At 40.2% G+C, this 27844-nt stretch overlaps 1 protein-coding gene across 1 annotated transcript in view; it reads right to left on the bottom strand.

The window, feature by feature from the left end:
• The window catches only part of LOC119722777 (cyclin-dependent kinase 14-like), a 63164-nt gene that overhangs the window by 16843 nt on the left and 18477 nt on the right, over window positions 1–27844 (bottom strand). Inside the window, exons 3-4 of the mRNA XM_038193087.1 lie at window positions 26966–27012; window positions 10387–10638 (exon numbers count right to left, since the gene is read on the bottom strand). Of these exons, the coding sequence (XP_038049015.1) occupies window positions 10387–10638; window positions 26966–27012 (299 nt within the window). The remainder of the gene's footprint in view (window positions 1–10386; window positions 10639–26965; window positions 27013–27844) is intronic.

The following is a 27844-nucleotide window of genomic DNA, read 5'->3' as shown; positions in this document are numbered from 1 at the left end:
TCTGTGCTGGCAATAAAAACAAAAATCTCAGGAGTTGCGTAATGCCTTCTTTCTTTTTTGGCAGCTCGGCACGTAAACATTACCCAGATGACAATTTGTCATTTTTATTGCTCAATGTGGTATTGTGTAATTCAGTATGGGTTTTACTCTTAAAGGGGCACTAGGTCCTGAAATCCCCAAACATTTCATGTTTTGGATCGTTTACTTTATCCTATTTCAAACATCTGGTTGAAAGGAAACCAACCTAATGTCTCATTTTATTGTTCCCGAGAAAAGACAAAAAAAAAACTGGTTGTTTACACGACGGATTATGAATACGATTTTCCTGTCGTCTTCAATGTACAATATACACATTGTGTGTGTCTATTATAACGTAGGTACATGTATACAGCACTGTGCTCCCGAATAGCGGTGACCATACAATCACCAATGCACAAAATGTGGTTTCTTACACGTCCGCAAAAGGCTAACACTTTATGGACAAAATCACAACTAGCACCCAAACAGCTCGACTTTTTGGGGTCGCACAAGTAAACCCCGACAGTCGTTCTCGCACGCATAATACAGGAATAACACAAAAACGCCTAGTTTACATACATATAAGAATAGGTGTGGATGTTTATATCCTACATTTAAATGTTCTTTCCGATTAACATAATTTCGTTCAAAGCGCGTTTTGTAGCCCAATTGGGCTGTTCCAGGACGCAGTGCCCCTTTAACTGATGAAAAGCTACGGGTATAGGAACTTAGGAGAAAAAACTTCACAAGCTTACTCAGTTGGGAAGTGAACCTGAGACCAAAGTCTTGTTCTACAACCACGGTCTTTTCTGCTGGCCGATTTGAATTTGATTTGAGCAGCAGGTACCACAAACAATGCCAAAAGGTTGGAGGTCAAGAGGTAAGAAGACTGATCCAAGTTTGTCACTCATGAAACTAATTCTCATTCATGGATCTGTAACTGACCAAACTAACCAAATTTGGTCAGTTGAAATGATTTATTTCAAATATTATTCTCGCCATGGTTTGGTTTCCTTTTTTCTTGAAAATGACCACATACTATTACTAAGCGAAACGATTTCACAGGATGATAATGATTGTATAATTTATTTAATAGGATATTATGTAATATTTTTTGCAGTTTCATTTTGAATCTTGCCAATGTTGTCCATTATTAGCACAGGCCGTGTGCGAATTACTTGGCTGTGGCTAGAAATTACACACACCTATGGAAGCGGCTACGCCACTTCCCATAGACACGTGTGTTAGTTCTAGCCATAGTCAAGTAATTCGGATGCTGCCATACAATGACTCATATTTGTGTCTAAAGCAGTGCTCGAAGTAGCCACTCTGTTGCAACAGATACTTCATGAGACTGTGAGAGTAACTTGTAACACTGCTAGAGGCAGAGATTTGTTAAGTGTATTATGTTACATCCGGGGGGGGGGGGGGGGGTATATACTTAGGGGGGATGGGGGTATATACGTAGGGCCAAGTTGACCAATGGTTAACTAACGTTTGCCCGAACTCTGTCTAGTCAACGGTGGTTGACTACGCTACTCGACTATTTGGAATCAGCGTACTGGGGTTGGTTGCTTCGCTCGCATTCATAACGCTAGCAGAGAGCCAGGATCCAGAAGTTTTGCGATGACATTTTGACCAGCGTTTGACTAAAGACGTTCGCACGTTGCTATCAGTGCGCGGGCGAAGGTACGTCTCAAATCAACCACTAGTCGACTAATGGTCCTTGCCCGAACTTGGCCCTAAAGTGACACTCACAAGGAACAGCTAGATTCTGGAGCTGCTCAAGCACAGAAATCTGCTTCGCACAGAGAACAAATTTCTTAGAAAAAAAAAAAAATTATCCTGTTGCAGCCATCTTGATTTTTTCCCCATTCAAATCAACGTAACCAAAGCGAGGCTGGAAGGAAAAATAGTCTGGTTCCTTTTTGCACAAAACAACATTACCATTCAGTACTGTTATTGGATACAGGGAACATGACTGAAATGGTGGCAGCATGATAAAGGTCTATTGTTTGACTGGTTTGCAGCTAATTGACCTATCGCGGTTGAATCGCGTTAACAATCGCGACAACGCAGCTTGTGAAATATTGTCCAATTACATGTTATACAAATAGACGCGGAACGCGCAACATCTGAGACAAACAAAACTTAGCGTACACAAATTCCATAGGGTTGTCTAAGGGGCGTGGCTAACTCATAAACGGTGATTGCCAAACACTTTTAATTTATTGAGATTTTCTGCTCTTGCAGCTCAGTGTAAGTGGACTCTATTGCAGACTAGTGACAGGTGGTCGGACATGACCCAACATCCAGTAACGGCCAAACCGGTAGTCCACTACTTCCTCAAGCTCACGTATGTTCCGTCTGACCAATCCGGGTTGATTATACTCCGTCCACTCACCCCCCCTCCTCCACAACCCCCATTGACCAGTATTAAAACACACACTCGTCACGATGCGCACTTTTGTCAGGTCCTGTTTAATCGGACAGATGGAGAAAAGATGAGCAACCGATATCCACGTTGATTGTTGGTCATCAACTCCTACCTGTTTCCTGCGTGGTTAACCACACTTCCTAGCCTATTAAGAACTGTTGAACGATTGTGACAGAAGTTAACAGAAAACAAGAGGGACTTTCCAATGTGTTTCACAATACCTTTCACAATATGTTTGGGAACTTTTTATGAGAGTGCGTCTTTTTTAATTAGAAATGTGTATTCACAATTCAACTTGAACCAGACAAAGGTCTTCATAATTTAAAATACCAGAAGTATTCTAAAAGTGTTCCAATAAAAAATATATATATTCATACACCAGTGGTAGCAAGGAATACTATAGGAAAGGTTTTGAACAGTTCATAGGGTAGTAGATGTACATTTAATGGTTTCCTTATATCTATGTTCTGTTCTGGGTTTTTTCCTTCTAATTTTTAGGAAAGGACAATTTCATTGTTTGTGGTTAAAGGGATATTACGGCCTGAAATCTCAAACAAAAATTATGTTTTGGATTGTTTACTTATTCTATTTCAAAGGTCTGGTTGAAAGGAAATTTACTGTTCCTGAGAAAAGACGAAAACCTGGTTGTTTACATTGAACGTGGGGGACATTTTGTGGCATACGCATTCATGTACGTATTTCAAGCCGTGTCCATTTCAATGTGACCCGACAAGTTTGTGACTGACTAACATTGTTGGAGTACTCGTACTCGTGTACAACTCGAGTACACCCAAGTACTCGGCCCTTACTCGACTACCAGTACTCGAAAAAAATTTGGACTTGGCCCGTACTCGATTTTTTTCGGACTTGAATTTTGCACGGACTTGACGGTTTGGTACTCGGTACTTGACCCCAGTACTCGGCAGTACACATCGAGTACATTTCTTTTTAATCGATTCCACTGCTCAGGCGCACAATGGTGTGGTTGCAGTCTGTATTATGGCTTGGTTACACCTCTATGTTCCGACACCCCTATGTTCCGACTGCACATATTCCTATTCTTAACCCTAACCGGGAGTAACACAATCTAGGTTGTCGGAACATAGGGGTGTCGGAACATAGAGCAGTCACCTTATGGCTTAGTCCAGTTCCCGCCTCCCCAATGTTACTTACACTGAGGATTCGTGAATCGGGAGCCAGCCAAGCTCATGCTTCGTAAATATGTTCGCTCGTGGCAACACGTTTTTTCAATCTGTAATAACAAACAACCAGCAATTAAAATCTCGCTTTTTGGTTGGTTTTGTTAATTTTTTATTAACAAAGTTTTCTTGTGTACTTAGTTGAGTTTGTTGTCTGGAAAGGGTGTCCAAAATAGCCGATACTTCTGGTGTCTACCCAGCTATCCCTGATTTCTCTTCTCTCTTGTTTTAAGAAATGGTGAAAACTGTCAGTTTATTCACTGACTTGATGAAGTTGGTTTATTGTTTTTATTTTTACATTGCCTACACTACCGGTAATAAAAGTTGTTAAGTGTAATCCAGTTGGTTAAAGAAGAGTGGAATGCATGTTGTGTTTGTTTTTATTGTATTTAATTAATTAATTTATTGTTTAACTTAATTTTTTGGTATTGTACTCGAACTCTGACTCGGACTTAGGTACTCGGACTCGGCCCAGTACTCAACCTTGAATGTACTCGGACTCGGTGCTTTGGACTAGGACTCGTCACTGTGTACTTAGACTCGGCCCTGGACTCGGTCCCTAAAGTACTCGGAACTCGGCTTTGAGGACTCGACTCCAACACTGCTGACTAATGATTGACTGGACTACCACCCTGCTTTCAGGATTTGAAAGCAGACACGACTGCATGGCCAGGCAAATATGGAATATGGATACTATAAATTTCAAGTCAAAATAACTGAGTCACAGACATCACCATCCTGTAATTAGGTTTCACTGCTATTGTCTGCTGCAATTCGTAACCGAATTCAAGTTCTAACATGTTGTTACTTGTTCAATGAAAAGCGAATGTAGTCCAATCACCGTAAAAAATGGTACACGTTGTGTTAAAGGTAGGGTAAATCATTTGTATTTCGTTTGAAGCAACAAAAGTGCTCAAAATCTACAGACGGATGTTTAAAAACTGACCTGATGAAATGTTAGCTCTGTGACTGCTGTATATTCAGAGAAAACAATATTCTAGGGTCTCGATTTTGATTCAAAAGTTGCAGTGTCATGTTCTGAATTGCGCCTGAAATCAGCATCCGGGACACGTTCTCATTCAGACGCCAGCTTCACAATGTCACGCACTGAACCGACGAACAGTTTAGCAACTGATTCGCCGAAATTAAAAACCAAATACTAAGGCCAAAAAAAAAAAGTCTCCGGTTTCTGGTATGGAGCTTGCCCCAAAAGTGGTGCGGCGACGCGGCTTTTTTTTTTTTTTAACCTGTTTTTTTTTTTTTTTTGGGCTTCAAATGTCGGCTGATGACTGCAAATGGTGCCCGACTAAACTTGGTGCAAATATATGGGAGTCCAGAGAGGCCACATAAAGCTTATTCTCGATCATAACCCCATCTAAAAACACGTTAAAATTGTGCAGCAGCAGGATTCCAGTCAAACCAGTGAGTTTGGCGGTTTTGAGACATCATCTTGTATTGAAAAAAAAACGTTTTCATTTTGCCGACGCGCATGGCTGCGGCGACGCGCACGCATACCAGAAACCGGAGACTTTTTTTTTTTGGCCTAACAGAAATTTCCAAAAATTAGTCACTTGACGTATATTTGGAAATACCGGTAGACTTCTTTGATTGTTTTCTTCAAAATGACAGCACGTCAGAAATAATAATTTCACAGGGACTTTATTGTCATCCCCATCTTAAAACCAAGTAAGCTTTTTCAACAATAATTTTGTCAACTTTACTTATCGGATAGCTGCAAATGATCTCCTCTACCTTTAATTAATGGAAATGGGCCAGTCCCTTCTATAAATAACAGCTGAAATTCAAGGATTTTGAGCAGACAAACTATCAGGAATCCAGGATGGAGCGAATAGTGTTGTTTGCTGCCAGTGGTTACTATCTTATCAAGTTCTTATCAGGTGTCCACAGGCCACAAAAAGATTCACTCATAGTTGAAGGTCATGTTCCACCGATAAGATACAGTGTAGTGAACTGTTTGGTCAAGTGCTTTTGAGTTCAATTCAAGTCCAACTGACATCTTTTCAGCCTACATAGTGTGCATGTGCATGATACATGTTCACCGTTTTGTAGGTACTTTGCTAAATTGGCAACTAAATCCAACAGATTCCAATATTTAGAGCAAAGGGTTTTTAAAAAAGCGTCCCATGTCGGATGTTTTTACCCCACACAGAATCAACTGAATTTGTCAAAATCCTGTAACTTTTTGTGTTCAATTGAAACAATGTGCCTTGATATCAGCGCCTTCCACTTTTCTTTTTTTTTAATTTTTCGAAAAAAGCTACACTTACTAAACATTGGTTTAATTAATTTGTAATATCAAAACATGATATCAGAAAATTTGAGTTCATATGGAACATCCAAATCAAAGTGAAAAATCTAAAAGCTTGGGGGGTCTACACATATTTTATGCTTCAGTGCGCTGTCAAAAAATTGTATGAATGTACATCTTTATTATACAGAGAAGCATTACTTGTTTTTGTATTATTTACACTAGCACGTGTGGATAATAAACTTGAATTTGAATTTGAATGGAGCATTCTGGCAGTGCTAGTGTAAATAATGCAAAAAAATAATTGTATAAAAGTTATGGACTTGATTATCTTCTTTTTAATTTTTTTCATTTTCATTTTTTCATTTTTTTTTGGGGGGGGGGGGTTTCTTTTGTTTTGTTTTTGTTTTCCAGTGACTCTAACTATAACCTTGACTCAAACGAACTTGCGAAGGACCCAACTCAGAATTTACATGCATTAATAATAATAATAATAATAATAATTGGCATTTAAGAATGCTCCTATTAGTAAACTAAATCACAGCGCTTACAGTATTATTATTAGCCCTGATCATTGGGCCAATTAAACATTCCAAATACCATCTCAGCTCCCTGGGGAGTATACAGCTCGATGCTGCCTGTTAGGCGCAAGGAAGCTTATTCAATCACAATAACCATCTCTGCCCTCACAGGTACCCATTTACTCATGGGTGGAGAGAAGCAATGAGTGACAAAGTGCCTTGCCCAAGGGCACACGCACCATGACCCCAGGCAGGACTCGAACCCACAACCTGCAGCTGTACCCATTAATGGATAACATCTGCAAATGTTCAAAAACGAAACTGCCAAAAATATTATGAAATATCCTACTTTCAAAGTAAATAATAGTATCAAGCATCCTGTTGATATCAGTGCGCCTGGCATGCCGTCATTTTCAAGAAAAGAGGACTTACCATCATTTTCTCAGTTTAGACCAAACCGTTGCACGAAAAAAAAAAAATCATGTGACACTGGAAAAGGGTTTAATCCAGCCAGCCGGTCTTTATATCATCCGCTTAAAACTGGCCATGTGACAAGCTCTCGACCAATGGGAATGGATCAACTGTCTTAGGTATTTATGAATCATAATTACAAGTCACAGTCCTTTTTATTCTGTAAATCAGCCAAGGCCGATAGGAAAGCGTGCAGTACCTGCGTCAACAGCTTTCAAATTCATGGTCATTTCAAATTCACGGTCGTTTCTATTACCGCCGGCTTTCTGTTTGACAGGCTTACGTGCCGCTTCAGTCAGTCGCAATGTCAAGGACAGCTGATAAAGCCCGTAATCTGATATCATTCCGACTCAATGGGGAGGTGAATATAGGTTAAAGGGACGTGCGGCACGTACCGTACATCTACATTTTCATGCATATGTACAAATGTATAGCGCATATATGGTACATGTACATGTAAGATACAAGCCATATGGCACATATACTAGTGATAGAAAAGGATTTTTTTTTTTTATAAGTACATGTACATGTACATGTACATATGTTTTTTTTAATTGGGTAGGCTATTTGTTTTAGTTCACTTAAATTTAAAGGGAAAATACAACATTTGCAAACATCAAAAAATAAAACTACCAAATCATTTTGAAATACCTTGCTGGACTGTTAGTGAATGACAGTGTAAAGCATCCTGTAAAATCATGGCACCTGGTATACTGTCGTTTTCAAGAAAAGTGGTATTTTTGTATCAATTTCCAACGCTGATCGGCCGACCAGCGTTGGAAAAAACTGGCTTTTTTTCAAATACTGGCCCTAATTGACCATCGCACTTGTTTGCAATCGATTACACACCTATGAACGGGTACAAGCCAGCTAGACTGGTTCCCTGACCTTACAATTCCCCAATGTATGTAAACTGCTCTGTTTCTTCTTATATGGAGTCAGGGAACCAGACTACAGGAAAATGATTGTTTTTCTTGGTTTTTATAGCATTTTCGAACCCAAAACCTCAAAAAAGTCAGTGTAACTATATTTGCTATATATTTCCAACCCCCCAATTCCATCCATTTCTGAAAATTACAGCAAAAGCAAATGATGTGTATTCCCTTTAAAGGGAATGTACAACATTTGCTTTTGAGGCAATTTTCGGAAATAAATGGATTTGGAGATTAGTTAGGCCAAAAAAAAAAAATTACTCGGTCTCTGGTCAGCGCGCGCGTCGATTTTAATCATGAGCGTCAACCTTTTTTTTTCTTCAAATTAACACGGAAGCTACAACAGCGCCCTCTATTGCCGCGCCTCCGCAAATTTGGTACCAAGGAGCACCAAGGAATGGGGAAATTGCACCAAGGCAAATGATAAAGGGCACCAAGGCAAATTATGGAGGACACCAATGTATAATGAGGACACAAAAAAGCAAAATAGTACCCACCTTGTCTGTACAATACAAGCTTGAAAAAAAAAAAAGCCACCAAAAAAAAAAAAAAAAAACCGCGTCGCCGCATCAATTCCGGAACTTCGGTCTGACCAGAGACCGACGATTTTTTTTTTGGCCCTATAGCAAATATTGTTAAAATGACTTGTTTCACGTTTTGGGCTTGTAGATGCTGGAAAAACCAAGAAAACCAATCATGTTCTTTTAGCCTGGTTCCCTGACTCCACCTAAAATGAAACGGAGCAATTTATAGACTTTGGAGAATTGTAAATTCAGAGAATCAGTCTAGCTGGCTTGTACCCCTTTACAGGTGTGTAATTAACTGCAAAGAAAATGCGGAATAGCTAAATATAGAAAAAGTAGGAGCAGTTTTTTAAAATAGCCAGTTTTCTCCAACGCTGGTTGGCCGACCAGCGTTGGAAAAATACACTTTTTCTTGAAAAAGTCAGCACACCAGGAGCCACGATTTTACAGGATGCTTCAGACTGTCATTCCTTAACAATCCAGTAAGGTATTTCGTCATAATTTGATCATTTTATTTCTTGATGTTTGCAAATGTTGTATCTTCCCTTTAAATCAGGATGGGAAATCAATAACTCGCAGTGGAAATTAAGTTCAGTTTTCACTTTATGAAGGGTAAAAGCATCCTGATTATGATGCATGAGCAGTTAAAATGCAGAAATCCTATCTGGATTATATTACATGTGGTTAAACGTCACTGTAAAATAATCCTTCCGCATTGCATGTCACCAAAATATCATGCATATGGGTACAGCACATATTTTTAGCTGAGTTGTGGTTTATGGTTTTTGGTGCTTGATTGTTGTTTTGGAGAACAGAAGTTGAGAACATTTCAATCTTGGCGAATTTCTCTGTTTTACGAAGGAAAAAAATCACTTCATGCAAATCTGATTCAAGCGAACATGATTTTATTTGTTTATTTTTGTGAGAACTTGTGAACTACAAAACTTGGCTTCTTTAATTCCATGGCCTCCCATCACTACATGTAGTTTTTCCTAGAAAGGCCCATGCATATTTAACCATCTTTTAAATTTTCATTTTGCCACTTTGAAGGGTATTTTGATGCCTTTGTTTTATGCTGATGCGAATTTCCATATTCATGAGCAAAACTGTGACGTCATTCCAGGCAGATATCTGCACAAACAGTTGCTAGAATTTTGGCCATTTTGCTGTCATGAATTATCTTTTCTTTAGTGATTCGTTGTTGTGTACAATGTAAGTACAGCAGTAAGCCAATCGGCAACCTTTCTCACAAATGTTTTGAATGAGCAAATTTGGGGTTCACAATTTGAACAGATAGGCCTAACCCCTAAACTGAACAGTGTCTTCCTGAAATGACATCACAGCAACAGCGCCCTCAGTTGTCTGGAAAAGCATGAACAATTTTAAATGTTTAAAGTTCGAAGTGCACTTTCAATAAAATTAATCAAAAAGGGATGTCAAACAGTTTTCATACATTTAAGAGGAGTAGAAAATTGCGCAAAATTTGCTTTTCAGAAAAATTCATAGCATGCATGGACCCTTCAACTGAACCGTCCAGCATTCTACTCGCTTGGCTGTCTCGTCACATCAGATAACCGTCACAGATCCAAATGCTGAGCACTGTTCGATATTTGTCAAGTATTCGTCTGTTGTACTGCCTCTCTGTAGAACTCCCTACCTGAATCTTATTTCCCTTCTACCAACAATTTTCGACTATTTGAACAAATCTCTCCTGTCAAGCCCGGTTCATACTCGGCGCGAAAGCGAAAGCGAACGCGAATCTGTGACGTCATGGCAAGTATTCGCGCTGCGAATTCGTGAAAGTTGAACATATTCCAACTCCCCCGTATTTTGCAGCGAATGTTTCATGACGTCCAATTCGCTTCGCATTCGCATGCAGTATGAACCGGGCTGTAGTCAGACTCTGTTTTGTTCCTTTCTGTTCTTTCTAGGTTGTAGCCTGAACCTCGAGTGGCTCTTGGGCTTACTTTTGGTGATACCCGCAAAAAAAAGAAAAGAAGGACGTAAACACTGACCGCATAGTTCATGCTGACTGGCCTGGGCCGGACGTAGTCATCCTTGCTGCGCGTCCGCTCCAGCTCCACCAGCAGGTCGTCGTTGGGGACCAACATGCCGTCGTTGGCTGAGCAGTACCGCCGGATGGTCGGGTGCACCTCTAGTCTGTCCTTTTCCTTGGTCTCGGCGTCTGCGCAGCCCTGCACCAAGATGGCGATGGAGTTGGGGGAGAGCGGGAGTCTGGACTCTTCACTAGGGGAGAGGGTGCCATTCTGAGAAGAGAACATTATAGGACAAGTATTGAGAAAACTGAGATATCAATCAGTCCAGGAAAATGTCACAAGACTGGAACAATGTTAGGGAATCTGGAATCCTCAGCAAGAGTGACAGAATGCAAAGAGGGCAAAGTCGGGGGATGATTCAGAGGCACTCTTTGCAACTGCACATTGTCTCCGGCATTTTCTTCTACTACAGCGTCAGAATCTCTTAGCAACCTCCTGTGTCCACACAAAATTACTCTGGCCTCACATTTCAGGGTGTTTACTGTAGTTAAGGGGCAAGATGTTGTTCTGGTTTGATACGTGATAATGCGCCGCCGCGACAACCTGTCGGCGCGATAACATGTCGCCGTGAGAGGGCGTTATCATGATGAACCGATATCGCCCACGAACCGCCAGCAACAATGTCTAGGGAATCTTGTCAAATCTCCCCCTGAAAAATGGGGGAAACTAGAGGGCATGCACTACTTCTGCAGGTAATAACGGTCCATCTTCAGTCCTACGCATAATAAATACCACAAAAGAGCTGCCCAGTGAAGTTGCACAAAATCTTGCTGCATCTTGTATGCTACTGGAAGAAATGTGAAAAATTGGGTTGAAACTACTGTGAAAGGATTTGAATGCGCGCTGCATATATTAGGCCAAACAGGTGAGCGCATTACACAACCGCTACAAGATTCCCAAGAGGATGTTTCTGGCGGTTTGCGGGTGATAGTGGTTCTCCGTGGTAACGCCCTCTCGCGACAGCGGCTTATCGCGGCGGTGGTTTATTGCGTATCTACAACAATAACGTCTTCACCCCAGACTAACGTTACTGATGCAGAACACATTGAGCTGGAGTTCCCAAAGTCAAAATCCAAACATATTCCGCAGCAAAAGTTGGAGACAGTGCCAAAAGGTTCAAAACAATTGAGTATGTTCCTAGTACAGGTACCACTAAACAAGTCCTACTCTACTTGTACATCTGGGACTATGGCCTAAAGTCTTTCCAGGAAAAATTTGTTCAGGAAATCTCATCAGATGAGCACAAGTTAAATTTACAATGGATTTCAAAAATACCTGTAGAAATGCCACAATATATACAGACTCAGCAGACGGTGCTGTGTGTCTTACTCAGGAAAGCTCCAAACTGCGTACACATAGATTTTGTTAACATGTATATGGCAAAAGTACGATCAACTCATTTTCATCTGAATGACACGGACTCGAAGCATCTTCATGTAGGCGCCATGCACGACAGTAGTGTCTGTCTTTGCGAAGGTGCATGCAATTAAGCAAGAGGAATTCATGCAAACAACCACTTCATCAAACACTGTTTTGTAGATCCAACAATGTCCATAATTGCGTCATACTGGATGGCATTTTTTTGGCTTGTTATCTGTTTGCGCCAAAATATGTCTGTACTCTTGCCCATCATTTCTTTTCTTTCATTTTTCGGAGTAACTTTGGCCTCAGGTGGTGATGTGACATGTGTCATTAAAATCCTCTTAAGATTTATGGAAATTTGATAGGATTTAGTTTGTTATCCAAGCACCTGTGTCTTTTCAATTAGTAATTTTTTTGGGGGGGGAGGGAGATGTCATTTATTTATAGTAGAATATAGACATATAAATAGAAAATAGACATTTCAAGGATCACAAAAAAAAACAATTAAAGGACTGTGATAATTGGTAATTTGAGAGTCTGAATCTAAAAAAACCTTGTAAATTTGTTGTGTTATCTGTAGTGTGTACATTGGAAACAGTCAGTTAGACTCTCAACGCACTTCGTCCAACTGTACGAAGATTCTCAATTTGAAGTCTATCAAGTTATATATCAAACACAGCACTTGACAAAATGGGGAACTGTCAACACAGAGCTGACAGCCCAGTGAGTAGAGCACTGGAACGGCAATCCGGTGGTTGCAGGTACTAGGTTCAAACCCCGCTCTTGTTATTATTATTATTAATAATCATTTCTGGTAATGAAACCAAGGATTCCTCAAAAGTGCCCTAGGCACTGTAGCTCGCAAGCCTGAATAAACCTGTGGAGAGAAGGCAGTGAGAAGAAATGACAGTTTTAGAGGTGGGAGGAAAAGCCCGGAAGAATATTCTGGGGAAAACCCACGGAATCAGGTAGGGACTGAAAACCCAATCCAGGTATTGGCCCAGGCGTGATTCGAACCCGGGGCACAGCGGTGAAAGGCGAGGAAAGTACCGCTACGCCAACCTGACTCCCCAGTCTTTCTTTGTTCAACTTTAGATTGAAAAACAAATGGTACATCAGCTAAGTACCGGTACACGTCTTTCTCTGCAGGATGTGGTTCATGAACTCTGTGTACATGAAATTGCTTTCATTCAGGAAAAATAAATCAGTTAATACATGTACATTTTGTAAATTGTGTAAACCAATACATGTACACACACATATTATAGTGTGTACATGTATATGTACAGCGTGTGTCAATAAAAACGCAGGATTCAAAGCGATTTTTTTCTGAAAAAATTATGCTACTGGTGTGCCTAATTTGATAAGGATTTGATTGTCCATAATTTCATCTTTGACAAGATTTTTGTTTGGTGGAATTTGGACTTTTGGTTCAAAAGTTATGACAAGTTTTGTGAAGCCCTTCTGAAGCAGGTTGGTCTGATTCAATGACCTTAACACAATGACCAGTTATGTACAATGCAGGTATGCATTGAAGACAATTAAACCAGAACAAAACTTTCTTTGAAACAACTGATGATAAGTATCACTTAAATTTAATAACTGGACTATCATTGTTTCAAAGAATCATGAATGTCGTCTCTGACATATCAAATAACATTGATTGTGGACTAAAGGATTATGTAAACCTAATCCTGCCACACATGTCCTTCTTTGTGATCCACAAATACTTTCACCTGTACTGAATTCAAACCTTTCATTAGGTACAAATCAGACCAGCTTGGAATTTATACCCCTTCTTCAATGTACTCTATCTCTGGACAGGATTGTCCAAATGAGATGGGATAAAAAGCATAGTGAAGAGAAGGAAAGGTACTTTGAAAAGAGGGTTAACATTATGATGAATAGGGGTGGTTTATATTCTTAATATTTTTGTTTCTAATCCTGCGTTTTTATTGACACACGCTGTACAACTATAAGCATATTACTACCCTGTAAAACAAAGTGCAAAAAAAAAACTGTTCGGAACTAACAAAATGAATCAAAAATACCACTTCACCCAATACATGTGCAATTCTGTTGTGTACATGTACATGTGACTCTTTACAAAGTGCCCATACACAAAAAAACCAAAAATCTTTCAAAGGCATCAATTGTTTTTAGAAACCATCAATTTACATTAAATTACAAGATTAAGTAAACCTTGAAATATAAATCTCGCATGGTTATAAGAATCAATCCCGTGACGCATTAAATATCACTTTGCGCCAGTCCCTCCTGGAAATTGATCGGTGGCCGTGACAGGGAATGGATGAAAAAATAATTTAACGTGCAAATTCACTGGAACGTGGCTGGGACGGCTTGACGGCGCCATGTTATGGTCACTCATGCATCACTTAGGTCCTGCTGATAGCGTCCAGTCTGCTTTCATTATAAACCTGACTTCAGATATTGTATTTGCCGAGCAATCCTTCAAAGAGAGCGAGCGCAAGTCTTGTTTAAACAAGGAAGACATTTGCAACCAGTGAAATTGCAAAATGTTTTACTCGTGCGGAAAGAAAAATACATTTTGTCCCAGGATCTTAAAATAGAAAGCAGTTTCCTTTTCTCGTTATTTTTTTTGCAGACACAATGTTCCATGAAACAGAACTTGTTCCTGGGACTTGTTTTTTTTGTATTGGACTTCTACGGCCCGTCCCAAAATAACAGCAACAATTTTTTTTGCGCGAGGCTCTAGCGTCGCCACGGAAACACGTACCGCCATTATTTTTATACCATTTTAAAGCTTGGAATCTTAACTTTATCCCTGGTAAGTATTGGTTTGATTTTCAAAAGGGTTTTGAAATTGTTCGTGTTCGAATAAAGGCATGTCAAACACAAACTCAACCGAATTAAACGAAAATCAATCATGCACATTTTTTTGAATGTGGAAATGCTTCATCATGTTCATGTTGTGACGATCTCGTTGCCTTTTACTTTCTGTGTTTGCTTTTCTTTTTGATCCATGTAGACTTGACCTTATATCAATTCACAATATTGTTCTCCATTTAATGTTTAATGTGTTTTAATATAAATCAACTGTTTTTTGTTTGGTTATTTCAACAGATTGGTGACTCGAGTTTGCATCTGATGTACCGCATCATCGATTTTCCTTGAAATCGGTTGAGTTTGTTTTCAGCATGCCTTTATTTGAACATGAATAATTTAAACTCATTTAAATGTCAAACCGATACTCACCAGGGACAAAGTTAAGATTCAAAGCTTTAACATGGTATAAAAATAATGACGGCATGTGTTTCCACGCCGACACTAGAGCCTCGCAAAAAAAAGTTGCGGGTATTTTGGGATGCGCTGTACTCTCAAATAAATGCATCCCTGTCCAGCACTTCAAACTACAGTCCAACAGTGCTCAATTCTGCAATGCTGTTTCTGTCACCAATTTGTCTCATTTATTCTCACATGATATTGAGAATGCAGTGCTTCCATTAAATTAATCTAAAAATGCTGCTGATGTGTCATGTTTTGAATGCCATGCCCTATAGATCTTAACTGCACTTAAAAGGCTTGGCCCATCCTGTTCCAACCTTTATTTCTAACCCAAATTTATCACTGACAACAATTGTGGGTCTTCCTGGCAAAATGAGACAGAACCGGGCAGAGGTCGAAATGAGGGTTTGTGGGTATTAGGAAAGAGAATCAAATTCTCCTTGCAGTACTGTTTCTTGCAATTCAATCGGAGATTCTGTTTACATGTTATAGAGTTTGCATTAACTGGCATGTCAAGTAAGTAATACAAAGGAAAAAACAGACCTCTGAAGTTTTGACTGTTTTGTAGTGGTGAAAATGAAAGATGTCAAGTGTTTTTTCTTAACACTTTAATTCCACGATTTTTTTTTCCATGGCGGGTGTGAAACACGCCGTGGGCTTGAGCTGCTTATGTTTTTTGGTTGGCGGTGGTTGGTTGATGGACAATGTACTCGGCCATATATTGTATGCAACTCAAATATTATAGCTTTGCTTCAGAAGGCTAGTTTTGATAACACTGATTTGCATATTTTTCATATTAGATCATGCCCCATTCGTTTTTGTTTTCTGTACTCTCCAGGTACCGCTACGGCCTGGGTGCACAGACAGTGTCGTAAGCCGTCTTCACATGTTACCCGGGCGCCGTGGGTTGTACCACTTGGTACTTGCTATAGGCCCTACTAGTGCTCTATAACATTTGTAGCAGACATATCAAAGTTTACAAATACCAATAAATTGGAAAATTGGAAAATCAGAAAAAGAAAAAAAAATCACCCTTTTTTGTTTTTTACTTCTTGGCATTTTTCTCCACCAAGGCCCCGAGTCCAATTCAGTCTCATTTGCCATCGCACAATTTATCACTATAGTAACCGTCCAACCAAAAAGAAATACAGGATTTCTTTCATGAAATATGCAGGGAAGTGCTCAATACACTGTATAGCTACGATAAAATGATCAAAGCTCAAGAGAACCTTACCTGTACTGGCACCGGTATCTTCTGAGTATACACACCAGCATAGCAAGAGCCCATCTTTATTACATCCGACACAATCCCACGTCAAAAAAAATCTAATCATAAGACATCCGCTAAGAACTCCCCGAGACTGAAAAACTCATCCAGTGTCTGATACAGTATATCGCCCTGTTGTACTGATGAACACGGCGTATTCAAGACTGCACTTATTGAGGTGACGCGGTGTGCGGGATAATGGCGACGTTAACAATGGGCGACATTAAGCAATCATCACCCGATCTTTAGCGGCTGGTCAGTTCCATATTTGAAAAATTCTGTGGTCAGTTATATGCCTTGCACTAAAAATAAAGCACAGGAGTGCTACAAGAAATGCAATTTCACCGCAGGTAGTTCAAAGTACAAGCCTACACTTCGACTTGTCATGATCAAAATACTCCCTGTCAGGGATTTTCGCTCAAACTGTTCCAAAGACTCCGTCCAGGTTAATGGATAATGAACTCATCATCGGCTGAAAGGAATGGTAGGCGGACCGGGCACTAGAAAATGTGGAGCAGACGACACCAGGGATCAAGCACATGGGGAAATGGCACTCTAGTAGTCCCTTGCTAAATGCGTATAGAAAGTAAGTCTGCACTGCATATATACGGATGCCAATTTCTCAAGAGTTCCATCACGTTGTATCGTTATTAAGAAGAATGCCAGCCGTGTAACAAAACACAGTTTGAAACCGGGCCAAACGAGCTAAATATCGTATAAATTACTGACGGAACAATTTATAATGTCCATCCTTCCTGATAACAGCCTGTATACATGAGACTAGCCGAAACACAATAAATTCATTATTTTTTTCTACCAAGCTAAAACTAAGTAACACGTTGTTAGGGGGATGGCACGGTAATCAAAACTGATTTGGGACCAGTGATGACAAGAGTACCGGTCGCAACGCACAATGTGGTCAGTGTTACCGTATTTAGATCTCCCACGAGAATGAAAAGGTCCCTTGGTGAATGCTAACGCAAGCAATTCTTGCTCGGTGGGAAGTCTGGCCGAAACAGACGCACGAACTCATCAACTGACACGTAGGATGAACAATTTTGGTCAGCCAACCTAAGTGCAGCTCACCATAGAGGCATGTTTACACAACAATGCATGAATTGCTCAAGTCACGGATGTCTTGACATTTAAAAGGAATCAACAATGCTTAAAATGATGAATCGACAATGACATTGTGCAATTGAGCATGACCTTCTCCTGTCATTAATATTTAAGCAGCGTGTTTTCAACAGCATAGGGTTTCATTTCAATATATACGCTGTTAACACGTCACAAGAGTTTTGTCTTTTTAGGTTAAAATTTCGTTACCAAAGCTTGCACTGCAATTGGTAGTTCACGCCTTAATAAATCAAAATAAATCAGGATTTTCAGAGTTTTTTTGAACATTTAGAATCCAGTTATAAATACCTCGGTTTTTATGTTTTGATTCAATCTTGAAGTTGTGCTCTCCATATGCATGCTCTTTGACTAATTCAAATTCTTTTTCTGTTAATAAATTTTCAACTTTTCAAATTTTCAACTGTGTGTTTTATTACAACCTAAAAACCTCCTTTCCCTGATTTTTGGACATCTGCAATCCTCTGAAACAAGAAGGCTTTTGTTTTGAGCTCAAACAGATCTGCTATGCAAGCAGATGGCTACCGGTCCGTACATTATGGATACTGATTCTGAAGCGGGAACCAGCCTACCCTGCAAGAACAGAATTATCGTCTGGCAGCCAATAAATCAAAATTGTATAATCATATTCCAATGACAAAACACGGGCCGATTTTTTTTTTGTCACTGTCTCATTCAAAACTGAAAAACTTTTGTATTACTAGAAAAATATCATTTTTGAAAAGGAATCTATTTTGCGGGATGAAACTCAAAAATAGCACAGGGAATGCTTCTTTAAGACAGAGCTCCATAAAATTCATTTTGCACACGTAGAGTACATGGATGTCGCCAGGATTTTTTTCTAGAGGGGGCAAAGCACATTTTCCCCTGAAATCCCTGTACTTTTCCAGCCTACCGGTATTCTCAATTTATCATTTTTCAAGGGTGGGCAGGGACATTTGCCCCCCCCCCCCCCACCCATTAAATAAACAGCTTTATGACTTCACAACTTTTTCTTTCTTTCTTTTTTCCTTTTTTTCCCTTGAAGTTTCCTCTTTTGTTTTTCTTCTTCTTTTCCAGGAGGGGGGGGGGGGCAACCCCCTTGCCCCCCCCCCCCCCTCCCTCGCGACGCCCATGGTACAGTATTCTTTTCTTCAGGTTGAGAAATTTGCACTGTGTTTCTTTGTTTTTTAGTAAAAGTACACGTACATGTACACTGTCGGTACACAATTCAAGCATCACTTAATTTTTCTCAGCAATACCGCATACAAAACTAATGCAGTTTCCGTGGCAACTGTACGTTTTCATTATGCCAGGCGCCTTCGATCAGACAAATGGCCTCCACTGAAGTCTTTTTTTTTCTTCAAATTCCCCATGCTAAAGCGCGTGCTTGGAGAGGGGTTTCGCATTACGCAGGCCTCTCAAAGGCGGCGCGGGTTTCACCATACACGCTGACACTATCAACAGAGATGGCTCCACTGAAACCTATTCAAATGCAAATTTCAAAAGGCGGGCTGAGGTCTGCGGTGGGAGCAGGCTATTTGCAAGGCAGAAAGGATTTGAGATTTTCTCACCGAGATCAAATTTTCTGGGGGAAATTTTTTTTTTTTTTTTTAAGTTCACAGGGTACAGTAAATCTGGTCAGAGTTTTGCTTTTAAAAAGGGAATAAATGTGTGCTCCGGAGGTTTTTATCACTCGTTTAATACCGCTTAGAGTCTGGGTGCTGATAATTACCCGAGCCGGAGGCGAGGGTAATTATCAGCACCCAGACTCTAAGCGGTATTAAACAGAGTGATAAATACCGACCGAGCACATATTTATTCCCATTCATAAATACCTTATCCGTAAAAAAATATCAAATAATTCGTTCAAAAAATCCCGAATTTGTTCAACAAGTTCACTTCATGCTTTTTGAAACATCCCTCTAGCAAAATAATGGAGTGTTCAGCTGGCGAGTAAGATGTAAACAACCCTTTTATGGAGATTGACGCGCGCGTAGCATGTTCTGCGCGATGTCACGCAGAACGCACCTGGGGCATTGCGTTTTGAATTTAGAACTATAAAATTCTGTCTCGCTTGTAGTGTTGCGCATGCCTACGTGAGGATTGTGAACGTTCAACCAATGAAACGTTAAGAGGCACTGGATTTTTAGGAGTCCACATTTTGTTGTGACACTGGAAAAGTGTTTAAGACCAGCTAGCCATGTCTTTATCATCCGTTTAATACCGGCCACGTGACGGGCTCTCGACCAATAGGAATGGCTAAACTGTCTGAGGTATTTATGAAATTGTGTTAAAATAGGAGTGCACCACCAAGAATCATAGCGAGGTCAAATTTCTCACAAAAATTATGGGGAAAGTTAATTTTGTGACCAAAGAAAAACAAAATTTCCGTTAGCGCAAGGGCTCAGGCTTTTTCATGTTTTTCTTAAATTTGAATTAATTTTGAGTTTTTTGTGTGAAAATACCGAAGAGTTTACAATGTTTTTATGAATCTTTGGGATTGATTTATTGTCTAATATATGGGGTTCAGTAAATTTACCATTAAAAGATGAAATTCCCATGAGATGAATCGGTCATACAAATGTCAAAGAGACTTTGCTTGAACACAACTTTTTCATAGACGACTTAAATTATTATGACTTTAATATTGAAATGCAGACGAGTGTTGTGAATGACGGTGAAGTTTGGTAAGTTTCAGAGAAAAATAGATTTATTAAGACCTTCTAGAGGTTGACAGCCACAATAATTGATCAATTCAAAAAAGGTCATCATGAGTTCTATCAAAGGTCAGTTGTTTCACAATTAAGTTAAAGGTAGAGTATATCATTTGCAGCTATCCAAAAAGTAACTGACGAAATTATTGATGAAAAGCATACTTGGTTTAAAGATAGTAATGGCACTAACCTCCCTGTGAAATTATTCTTTCTGGCATGCTGTCATTTTGAAGAAAACAATAAAAGAAGGTCTATAGCAAAGATGTTCGGCGAAACTGCGAATGGGTGCGCGAAACGTTGACATGATGCACACGCGTACGCGGCTGCTATAATTCGTTGGTTCGGTGCTTGACATCGCGTAGCTGCAATTGCCTGAATGAGAACAAGTCCCGGACGCTGATTTCAGGCGCAATTCAAAACATGACTCGGCAACTTTTGAATTGAAATCGAGATCCAAGAATATTGTTTTCTCAGAATATACAGCATTCACTGAGCTAAAACTTCATCAGGTTAGTTGTTAAGCACCCTTTGTTAGATTTTAAGCACTTTTGTTGCTTCGAACAAAAAAATGCACGAACGACAAATGACATACATATGTACGCTACCTTTAATGTGATCTTTCTGGTAATTTCACTGAAAGATGTACAAGTAACTGTCTGTACTGGCTAAAAACAAAACAAAAATGGTCACATTGTCTGAAACATCAGGCCGCATAATCCTTCATCAAGTGAGCCACGTGCATTAACAAAGTCTGGCATTTACACAGGCATGGGCGCATTAGCTGGGGGTTTTCCAAATCATGTATTTCTTCTAAGCTTAGGCTCCAGGCAATTTTAGGCTCTGAATTTGGGGACCCTGGATATATGTTCTGCTTGAGGAACGTTAAATCCTATTATACGTGGGCAACATTTGAAGAGACTCCATTTCGTTTAGAGATTTTAGTCTGGTAAACGATACTGGAGCCAGAATTGCATGAGCCAAAGCTGGGAGATGAAACCCACGTTTGGCAAAAGCCTGCGTATCTCATGCATCTGGTAGATATGGTAAAGTAATACATCCATCCCTTCACTAACACTGAGTGACATACTGTCTCTTAAAGTGATGCGTAAGCACTCATGTGTAGACCAATGCATACATGTGCATTCACATGACGCACATATAGGAAATTCCACGCATGTACGCTGAAGACAAATCAATAGCTCTGCAGGGGGTATACGGAAATGATTTTGGATGTATTTTATCTTCGTGTAATTTTTGGGACCCCTGCCGTTTCCACTGTGGGGAATGATATAAAGTAAGTTGTTTTTACAGCGTAATTGAAGAGCGGCGCACAAAGTTTACATGTTTGATGATATTTTAACAGGCTTCAAGTTTTAGGGGGAAAAGTGCAAACAAATGTATTCATCAATTTTAGGAATGATGAATTAAAGGCACTCCATATTTGTACTTTATGAAAGGCCACAGAGAAAATGCTGTAAATGCACTGCTTTTAAATCATGTTTTGATCTGACAGTCAGTTATATGTAATATTGAGGCCGGACTCCTACAGATAAACTCCAGGTCTGTGGCGCGCACCCCCCCCCCCCCCTTACATTTCTGAATTTGGAGAAGTAAAAAGATTGAAACTATGAAGAAACAATTTTTTTTGCCCCCTCACCTCTTCTTAAGGCCAAAAAAAAAATAGTTCTGCTTCCAGTTACCCTACCTACCCTATTCTGACAGCCCCTTCCCCAATTTTTGTATGGGAAAAATGAGGGGAAAACGCCCAAAACCACCAATTTCTACCTTTTACCCTTGACTACATGCAGACGCCTCCATATGATCGAACACAAAAAGAAGTGGCCAAAAAAAATTCCCTACCTACCTACCCTATTTTCGAATGCCATGTAATCGGAAGCAGAACTAAAAAATTTGTTTGCCTAACTTCTATACCCTCCTCCTCCCCATCCCCCTCCTCGCCCCCAAAAGGAGGACCCAAAGTGAACCCCTGCAAACTGGACTGTAGTTATGCAGCTCTTTATATGTAGTCTCCAAGTAATTCTGGCAAAAGTGCGAACACGAGCACACGCAAGAGGGAGATACAACCGGTAGATTTTTTTCTGATCAAGGGCCTCTTTCCTGAAACTGAATAGGTCTGAAATTTGCACACATGTTGCCCCCAAAGTACAGCCGCAGTGTGTGTGCATGGTCACGAGTTCAGTATTGATGCCCGGGACCAAGACAAAAAATCAAAGCATGGCACTGAGACTAACAAAGCTTCAAAGGACTGCATTTCTTGTGTAAAGAATCTGAGTTGTTCAAGAGAGACAGGCCTGAGCGTAGGCCAATGTACTGTGTGCTTGTCGTTTAACTTTTGTAAAATAAGGACTGTGCGACATATTCGAATATTCACCAAATATTTCCGAACAGCATTTTTTGGATATATGAATATTCAAAACTTGTCAGCAGTCTTCAGAAAATTTGATTTTTTGGGGGGGGATAAAACAACGATGAAGACGACAAAATGCAACACGGAAATAATGATGGCAATCACCATGACATGACATGGCATTGCCTGAAAAATGCGTAAGAAAATTTTCTACCAAAAGAAACTGTTCAAATTACAAAACAAATAGAGTCATTAGAGTTAAAAGGAGACTGTTAAAAGGAAGAGTGAGTGTCTGAAGTTGCAAAAGTCAATGTGGAATGATAAAAACACTCTTAGGATCAATATGAAAGGAGGGCCCGTAACTTCACAATCACTCAAATTTTTTGACCAATGATGACAGAAAGCTTCAGTGGTGAACTGCACATAACAAACTATGTATGGGAGTCCGAACTATAGACATATCATGTTGCGGCCATCTTGACTTTTCCCCATTCAAATCAACGTAACCAAAGCGAGGCTGGAAGGAAAAATAGTCTGGTTCCTGTTTGCACAAAAAAAAACACATTATAATTCAGTACTGTCATCGGATACAGGGAACATGACTAAAATGGTGGCAGCATGATAAAGGTCTTCAGCCTACATTCTTCAAAACTGAAATTACTAAAAGGTTTCAAAACTAGTGCAAGTACATGTACCGGTAACAATATGCGGTCTGTAAAACGTGCCAATTGTTCAAAAGGAAGAAATAGACGGAAATAAACACCCAGGTGCCTAGATACAATTATGAACTAAACAAGTAAACCGCTATGGTCAAGGGCAATGGCACTTAATGTGGTCACGAGCTGACTACCGGTACATGCTCACCCTGGTACAAGCCAGGAACCCATGTGACAAGTTTGGCAAACTTTGGCACCTGTTTGTTTATGGTGTAAATCGAGGATTTTCTTTTGTGCCTCTTCCCTTTTCCTTTGTTTGTTCTTCTTTTACAACAGCTCTCATTCGTCCTCGTTTTGGTTCCTGTCCTCAATTCATCAATGATGTTGCACGTGTGTGTCCTTGATTTACACCATAAACAAACGCAATGACACACTGCATGTGGGCAACCTTGTCATTTCCTGTTGTTGATATGAAATCAATTTTTACTTTGCATTTCTCGTATTTGGTTTCCCTGGACAGAATTCAAACCTGTTGTCCAGTGGTCATGTGAAAGGGCTTGGCACATTCAGGAACGAGTATTTGAATGAGTATTTGAGGAGAATTTGAATAGCTCAGTCTGTTTGTGGAGTGTTGGGAAAGATTCCCATATCTGGCCATATCACTTGTCACCCTGTGCACAAACCCTATGGACTGGTCTGAAAATGTATGTTTTCTCAGTAAAACTTCAAAATTTGTCCCTGCTAATTTTGACTTTCAGGACATATTATCACTTTCTGATGGCTGATAGGTCATTTACAGGAAACAATACTGATGGCCAGATATGGGAATCTTTCCGAGTGTTGTGGCCTCGTGGTTAAGGGCACTGGATTCGTGGTCGGCGGGTAAAGCTGCAGGTTGTGGGTTCATGCCTGGGGTTATGGTGCGTGTGCCCTTGGGCAAGGCACTTCTCTCCACCCAGGAGTAAATGGGTACCTGGCAGAGATGGTTATTGTGATTGAATGAGCTTCCTTGCGCCTAACAGGCAGCATCGAGCTGCATACTCCCCAGGGAGCTGAGATGGTTTGGAAAACATGGGACCAATGAGCATGCAGGGTTAAATGGTGTAGCGCCTTGAGCACCAGTCCTGGTGGATACGTGCGCTTTATACTATCTATGCCCACTATTATTATTATTATTATTACTGACAATATGCTACATTGTACGCACGTACATTTGGGCATCTGTAACCCCCTAAACATGGTTTTTATGTCGCGCATAAATGACCCTGCACTGCGAGAGCCGAATTATTATCTAGCAGCCAATAACTCAAATTCTGTGAAGAACTAATTCAATAACTAAACGTCGCTCTACTTTCGATGTGAAACTTAGAAATAGCAATGGGAATGCATCTTTGAACTACATGTGATTATATAATTTAAATGCACAGAGTGTATGCTTTCAATAAGTCACTTGAGATGTTTCACATAGTGCAGAATTTTACTGATGGGACTCCAGGGAGGATGCAAGCAACAGGAGTTACAGGACATCCCAAGAATGCCAGGCCCTCCTAGCCCTCTGGTCTCCATCTGTGGTAACAAGCATCTCCAACAAATTTAATAAACTCTCCTGAGGCCTACGATGCTTGGAACAGCCAGAAACTTCATATCAAACACACTGTCAGTGTAAATTATTGCAACTTGGGCCGAGGACACGTCGCTTGTTCCCACAAAAAATGGAGTTCTCCACAAACTAAATGTAGACAAAAGCTCTAGACAAGAGATTTGGACACATTGCCTGAACTCTCATATAAAATTACCATCATATTGGATACGACATGTTCACCCTCATAAAATACTTGAATAAACGGCTCCGAATTTGATTTCAAAACCTATTCATAAAAACCTAAGACAGTATACCCATTCCAAGATTAACCTTTCATGGTAGAATATCGCGTCAACGCAGCTTGTGAAATATTGTCCAATTGCATGATGTACAAATGGACGCGGAACGCGCAAAATCTGAGACAAACAAAACCTAACGTACAAAATTCCATATAGGATTGTCCAAGGGGCGTGGCTAACTCGCAAACGGCGATATACATGTAGGTCAATTGGTTGAGAGCCCGTCACGTGGCCGGTCTTAAATGGTTGATAAAGACTGGCTGGCTGGTCTAAAACACTTTTCCAGTGTCACATGAAATGTGGACTCCTATGAAATCCGGTGCATTCACAATCCTTACGTAGACATGCGCAATACTACCAGTCAATCAGTATTTTTAGTCCTAAATTCACACTGCACCGCACAGCTGCGTTCTGCACCACATCATGTAGTACGTGAGACGCACGTGCCAATCTTCACATAAAGAGTTGTTTACGACAACTAGGGAGAGTGCCATACCACAGCATAGCTAGAGTGGTGTTTCGGAAACATGAAGTGAAATTTTTGAACAAAATCGTTGGGAATTTATAATTGTTTACTTGTTTTGACTTTTGGACCGAAAAGGTTTGATTTTTTTAAACCGAAAAGTATTTATGAATGGGAATAAATATGTGCTTGGTCGGTATTAAACACTACGTTTAAGACTGGTTGGAGTCTGGATGCTGATAATTACCCTCGCCTTCAGCTCGGGTCATTATCAGCATCCAGACTCCAACCGGTCTTAAACACAGTGTAACTGGCCAAGCACGTATTCCCTTACTAATTAACCACAATATCGTCTGCCCAGTCATAACCCACATTTACAACCATTATGTTATGAAGAAATAGAAAGCGAAATTGCAACACATGTATGTATGTAGGTTAACTCTGGCTCAAACTAACCTGGGGCTGTGCACATTATGTTGGCCTGCACTCAGATCAAGGTGCTTTTGCACAAAAGAAATCCCTACTAACAAAATGGGGTTTAATTGACCATTTCATAACGAGGATAACATTCAAACACCGTCTGTGCCAAACCCAGAACAATATGGTATCTGCATGTACTTGTTCTTGGGCAATTGGCAGAATAATGTGATGTCTGCGACAGAGCTTTTAAGAGCTCAGTGAATAAACCTGAAAATGTACATTTATTTTGCAAACCTTCTATCCATGATCTACCGGTAGTAATGGTCAAGGAGATTATAGACTAGGAGTTTTGGATCATTTCTCTAAATCATATCATGGTTTTGCAGCTATCCAAAAAGTAACTGACAAAATTATTGTTGAAAAACATACTTGGTTGAAAGATAGTAAGGGGACTAAAGTCCCTGTGAAATTATTCTTTCTGGCAAGCTGTCATTTTAAATGTCCATTAGAATTCGTTTTTTTATTCGGCGAAGCACGCGCAAGCGTTGACACGATGCCCAGGCGCGCGCGATTGCTATAATTCGTCGGATCAGTGCGCGACATCGCGTAGCTGCAACTGGCTCAGCGAGAACTTGTCTTGGACGCTGCATTCAGGCCTAATTCAAAACATTATTCAGCAACTTTTGATTTGAAATCCAGATCCTAGAATGCTGTTCATTGTCTCAAAATACACAGCTGAAGCTGAGCTGAAACTTCATCAGGTCAGTTGTTCAGAACCCTTCTTTAGATTTTGCGCACATTTGTTGCTTCCAACAAACAAAATGCACAAATTACAAATGATGGACTATACCGCTACCTTTAATTGGCTCTGTCATGGGCAGTGCACGCCTTTTCATAAAGGAATTGCCCTCTTAAATAACAAAAACTAGAGCATTGCTGGTCATGGTTATCTCTTTAATGCCAACTGAAAAAGTCAATTACTGTTTCCAGTTTCCCCCAAATAATATTTACAACGTCACCTACCTCATGCGGACATCCTTCTTCTGTGATGGTGCTGTCTTTACTGAAAGCTGTAATGAACAAACGAGAGACAAAGCCAGAAGGAGAAAATTATTCGACATTCAATTGCCAAGCCAAGGACAGATAAATAACCACTCCGACGCCCAGACGGAGTGATCGGGCCAGAAATTTATGCTCGGGGATTGACGCGAGAACGTCACGGAAGGCTGCTGCTTCGTTATGCTAAGGATCGTGGGGTACTGGTGGCGAGACCGTCCTACGTGCAGAACAGACGACAGTTCACCTTCACAACTTCCTCTTTCAAGCAGATGGTGAACTCGATGATTACTTAACGACTTCAGCATGTGAAGGGGGGCTGGATTGTTGGTTGCTAATGATTGGATAATGAGGGTCTGGGTTGGGGAAAAAAATTCAGGGGAAAAGAGGTTGCGTCCAAAGCGCTTGACTGTAGCCAGCAACATTAAAGGTGATATACATTGTACAACATTTGCAAACATCCAAAACCATCCAAATTATTTTGAAATACCTTACTTGACTGTAAGTAAATAATAGTCTCATGGTCTCAAGCATCCTGTGAAATTGTGGCACCTGTAGTGCTGTCATTTTCAAGAAAACTGGAATTTTTGTATCAATTTCCAACAATGGTCGGCCGACCATCGTCAGAAAAAAAACTGACTTTTTCAAATACTGCCCCCAAGTTACCATATTTAGTTAGTCCACATTTTGTTTGCAATTGGTTACCCATCCCTGGATGGGTACAAGCCAGCTAGTCTGGTTCCCTGAGTTTTCAATTCCCAGACATCTGTATATTGCAACTCACAACTAAATGCAATGATGCAGGCCCCGCAATCAATTGTGTGTTGCAATGCCCATTGAAAATCT

This window comes from Patiria miniata, unplaced genomic scaffold (genome assembly GCF_015706575.1).
Source record: "Patiria miniata isolate m_02_andy unplaced genomic scaffold, ASM1570657v1 HiC_scaffold_16, whole genome shotgun sequence".
In the NCBI taxonomy this organism is placed as follows: Eukaryota; Metazoa; Echinodermata; class Asteroidea; order Valvatida; family Asterinidae; genus Patiria; species Patiria miniata.
The sequence above is the reverse complement of the archived record's forward strand: the minus strand, read 5'-3'. Positions and strand labels throughout refer to the sequence as shown.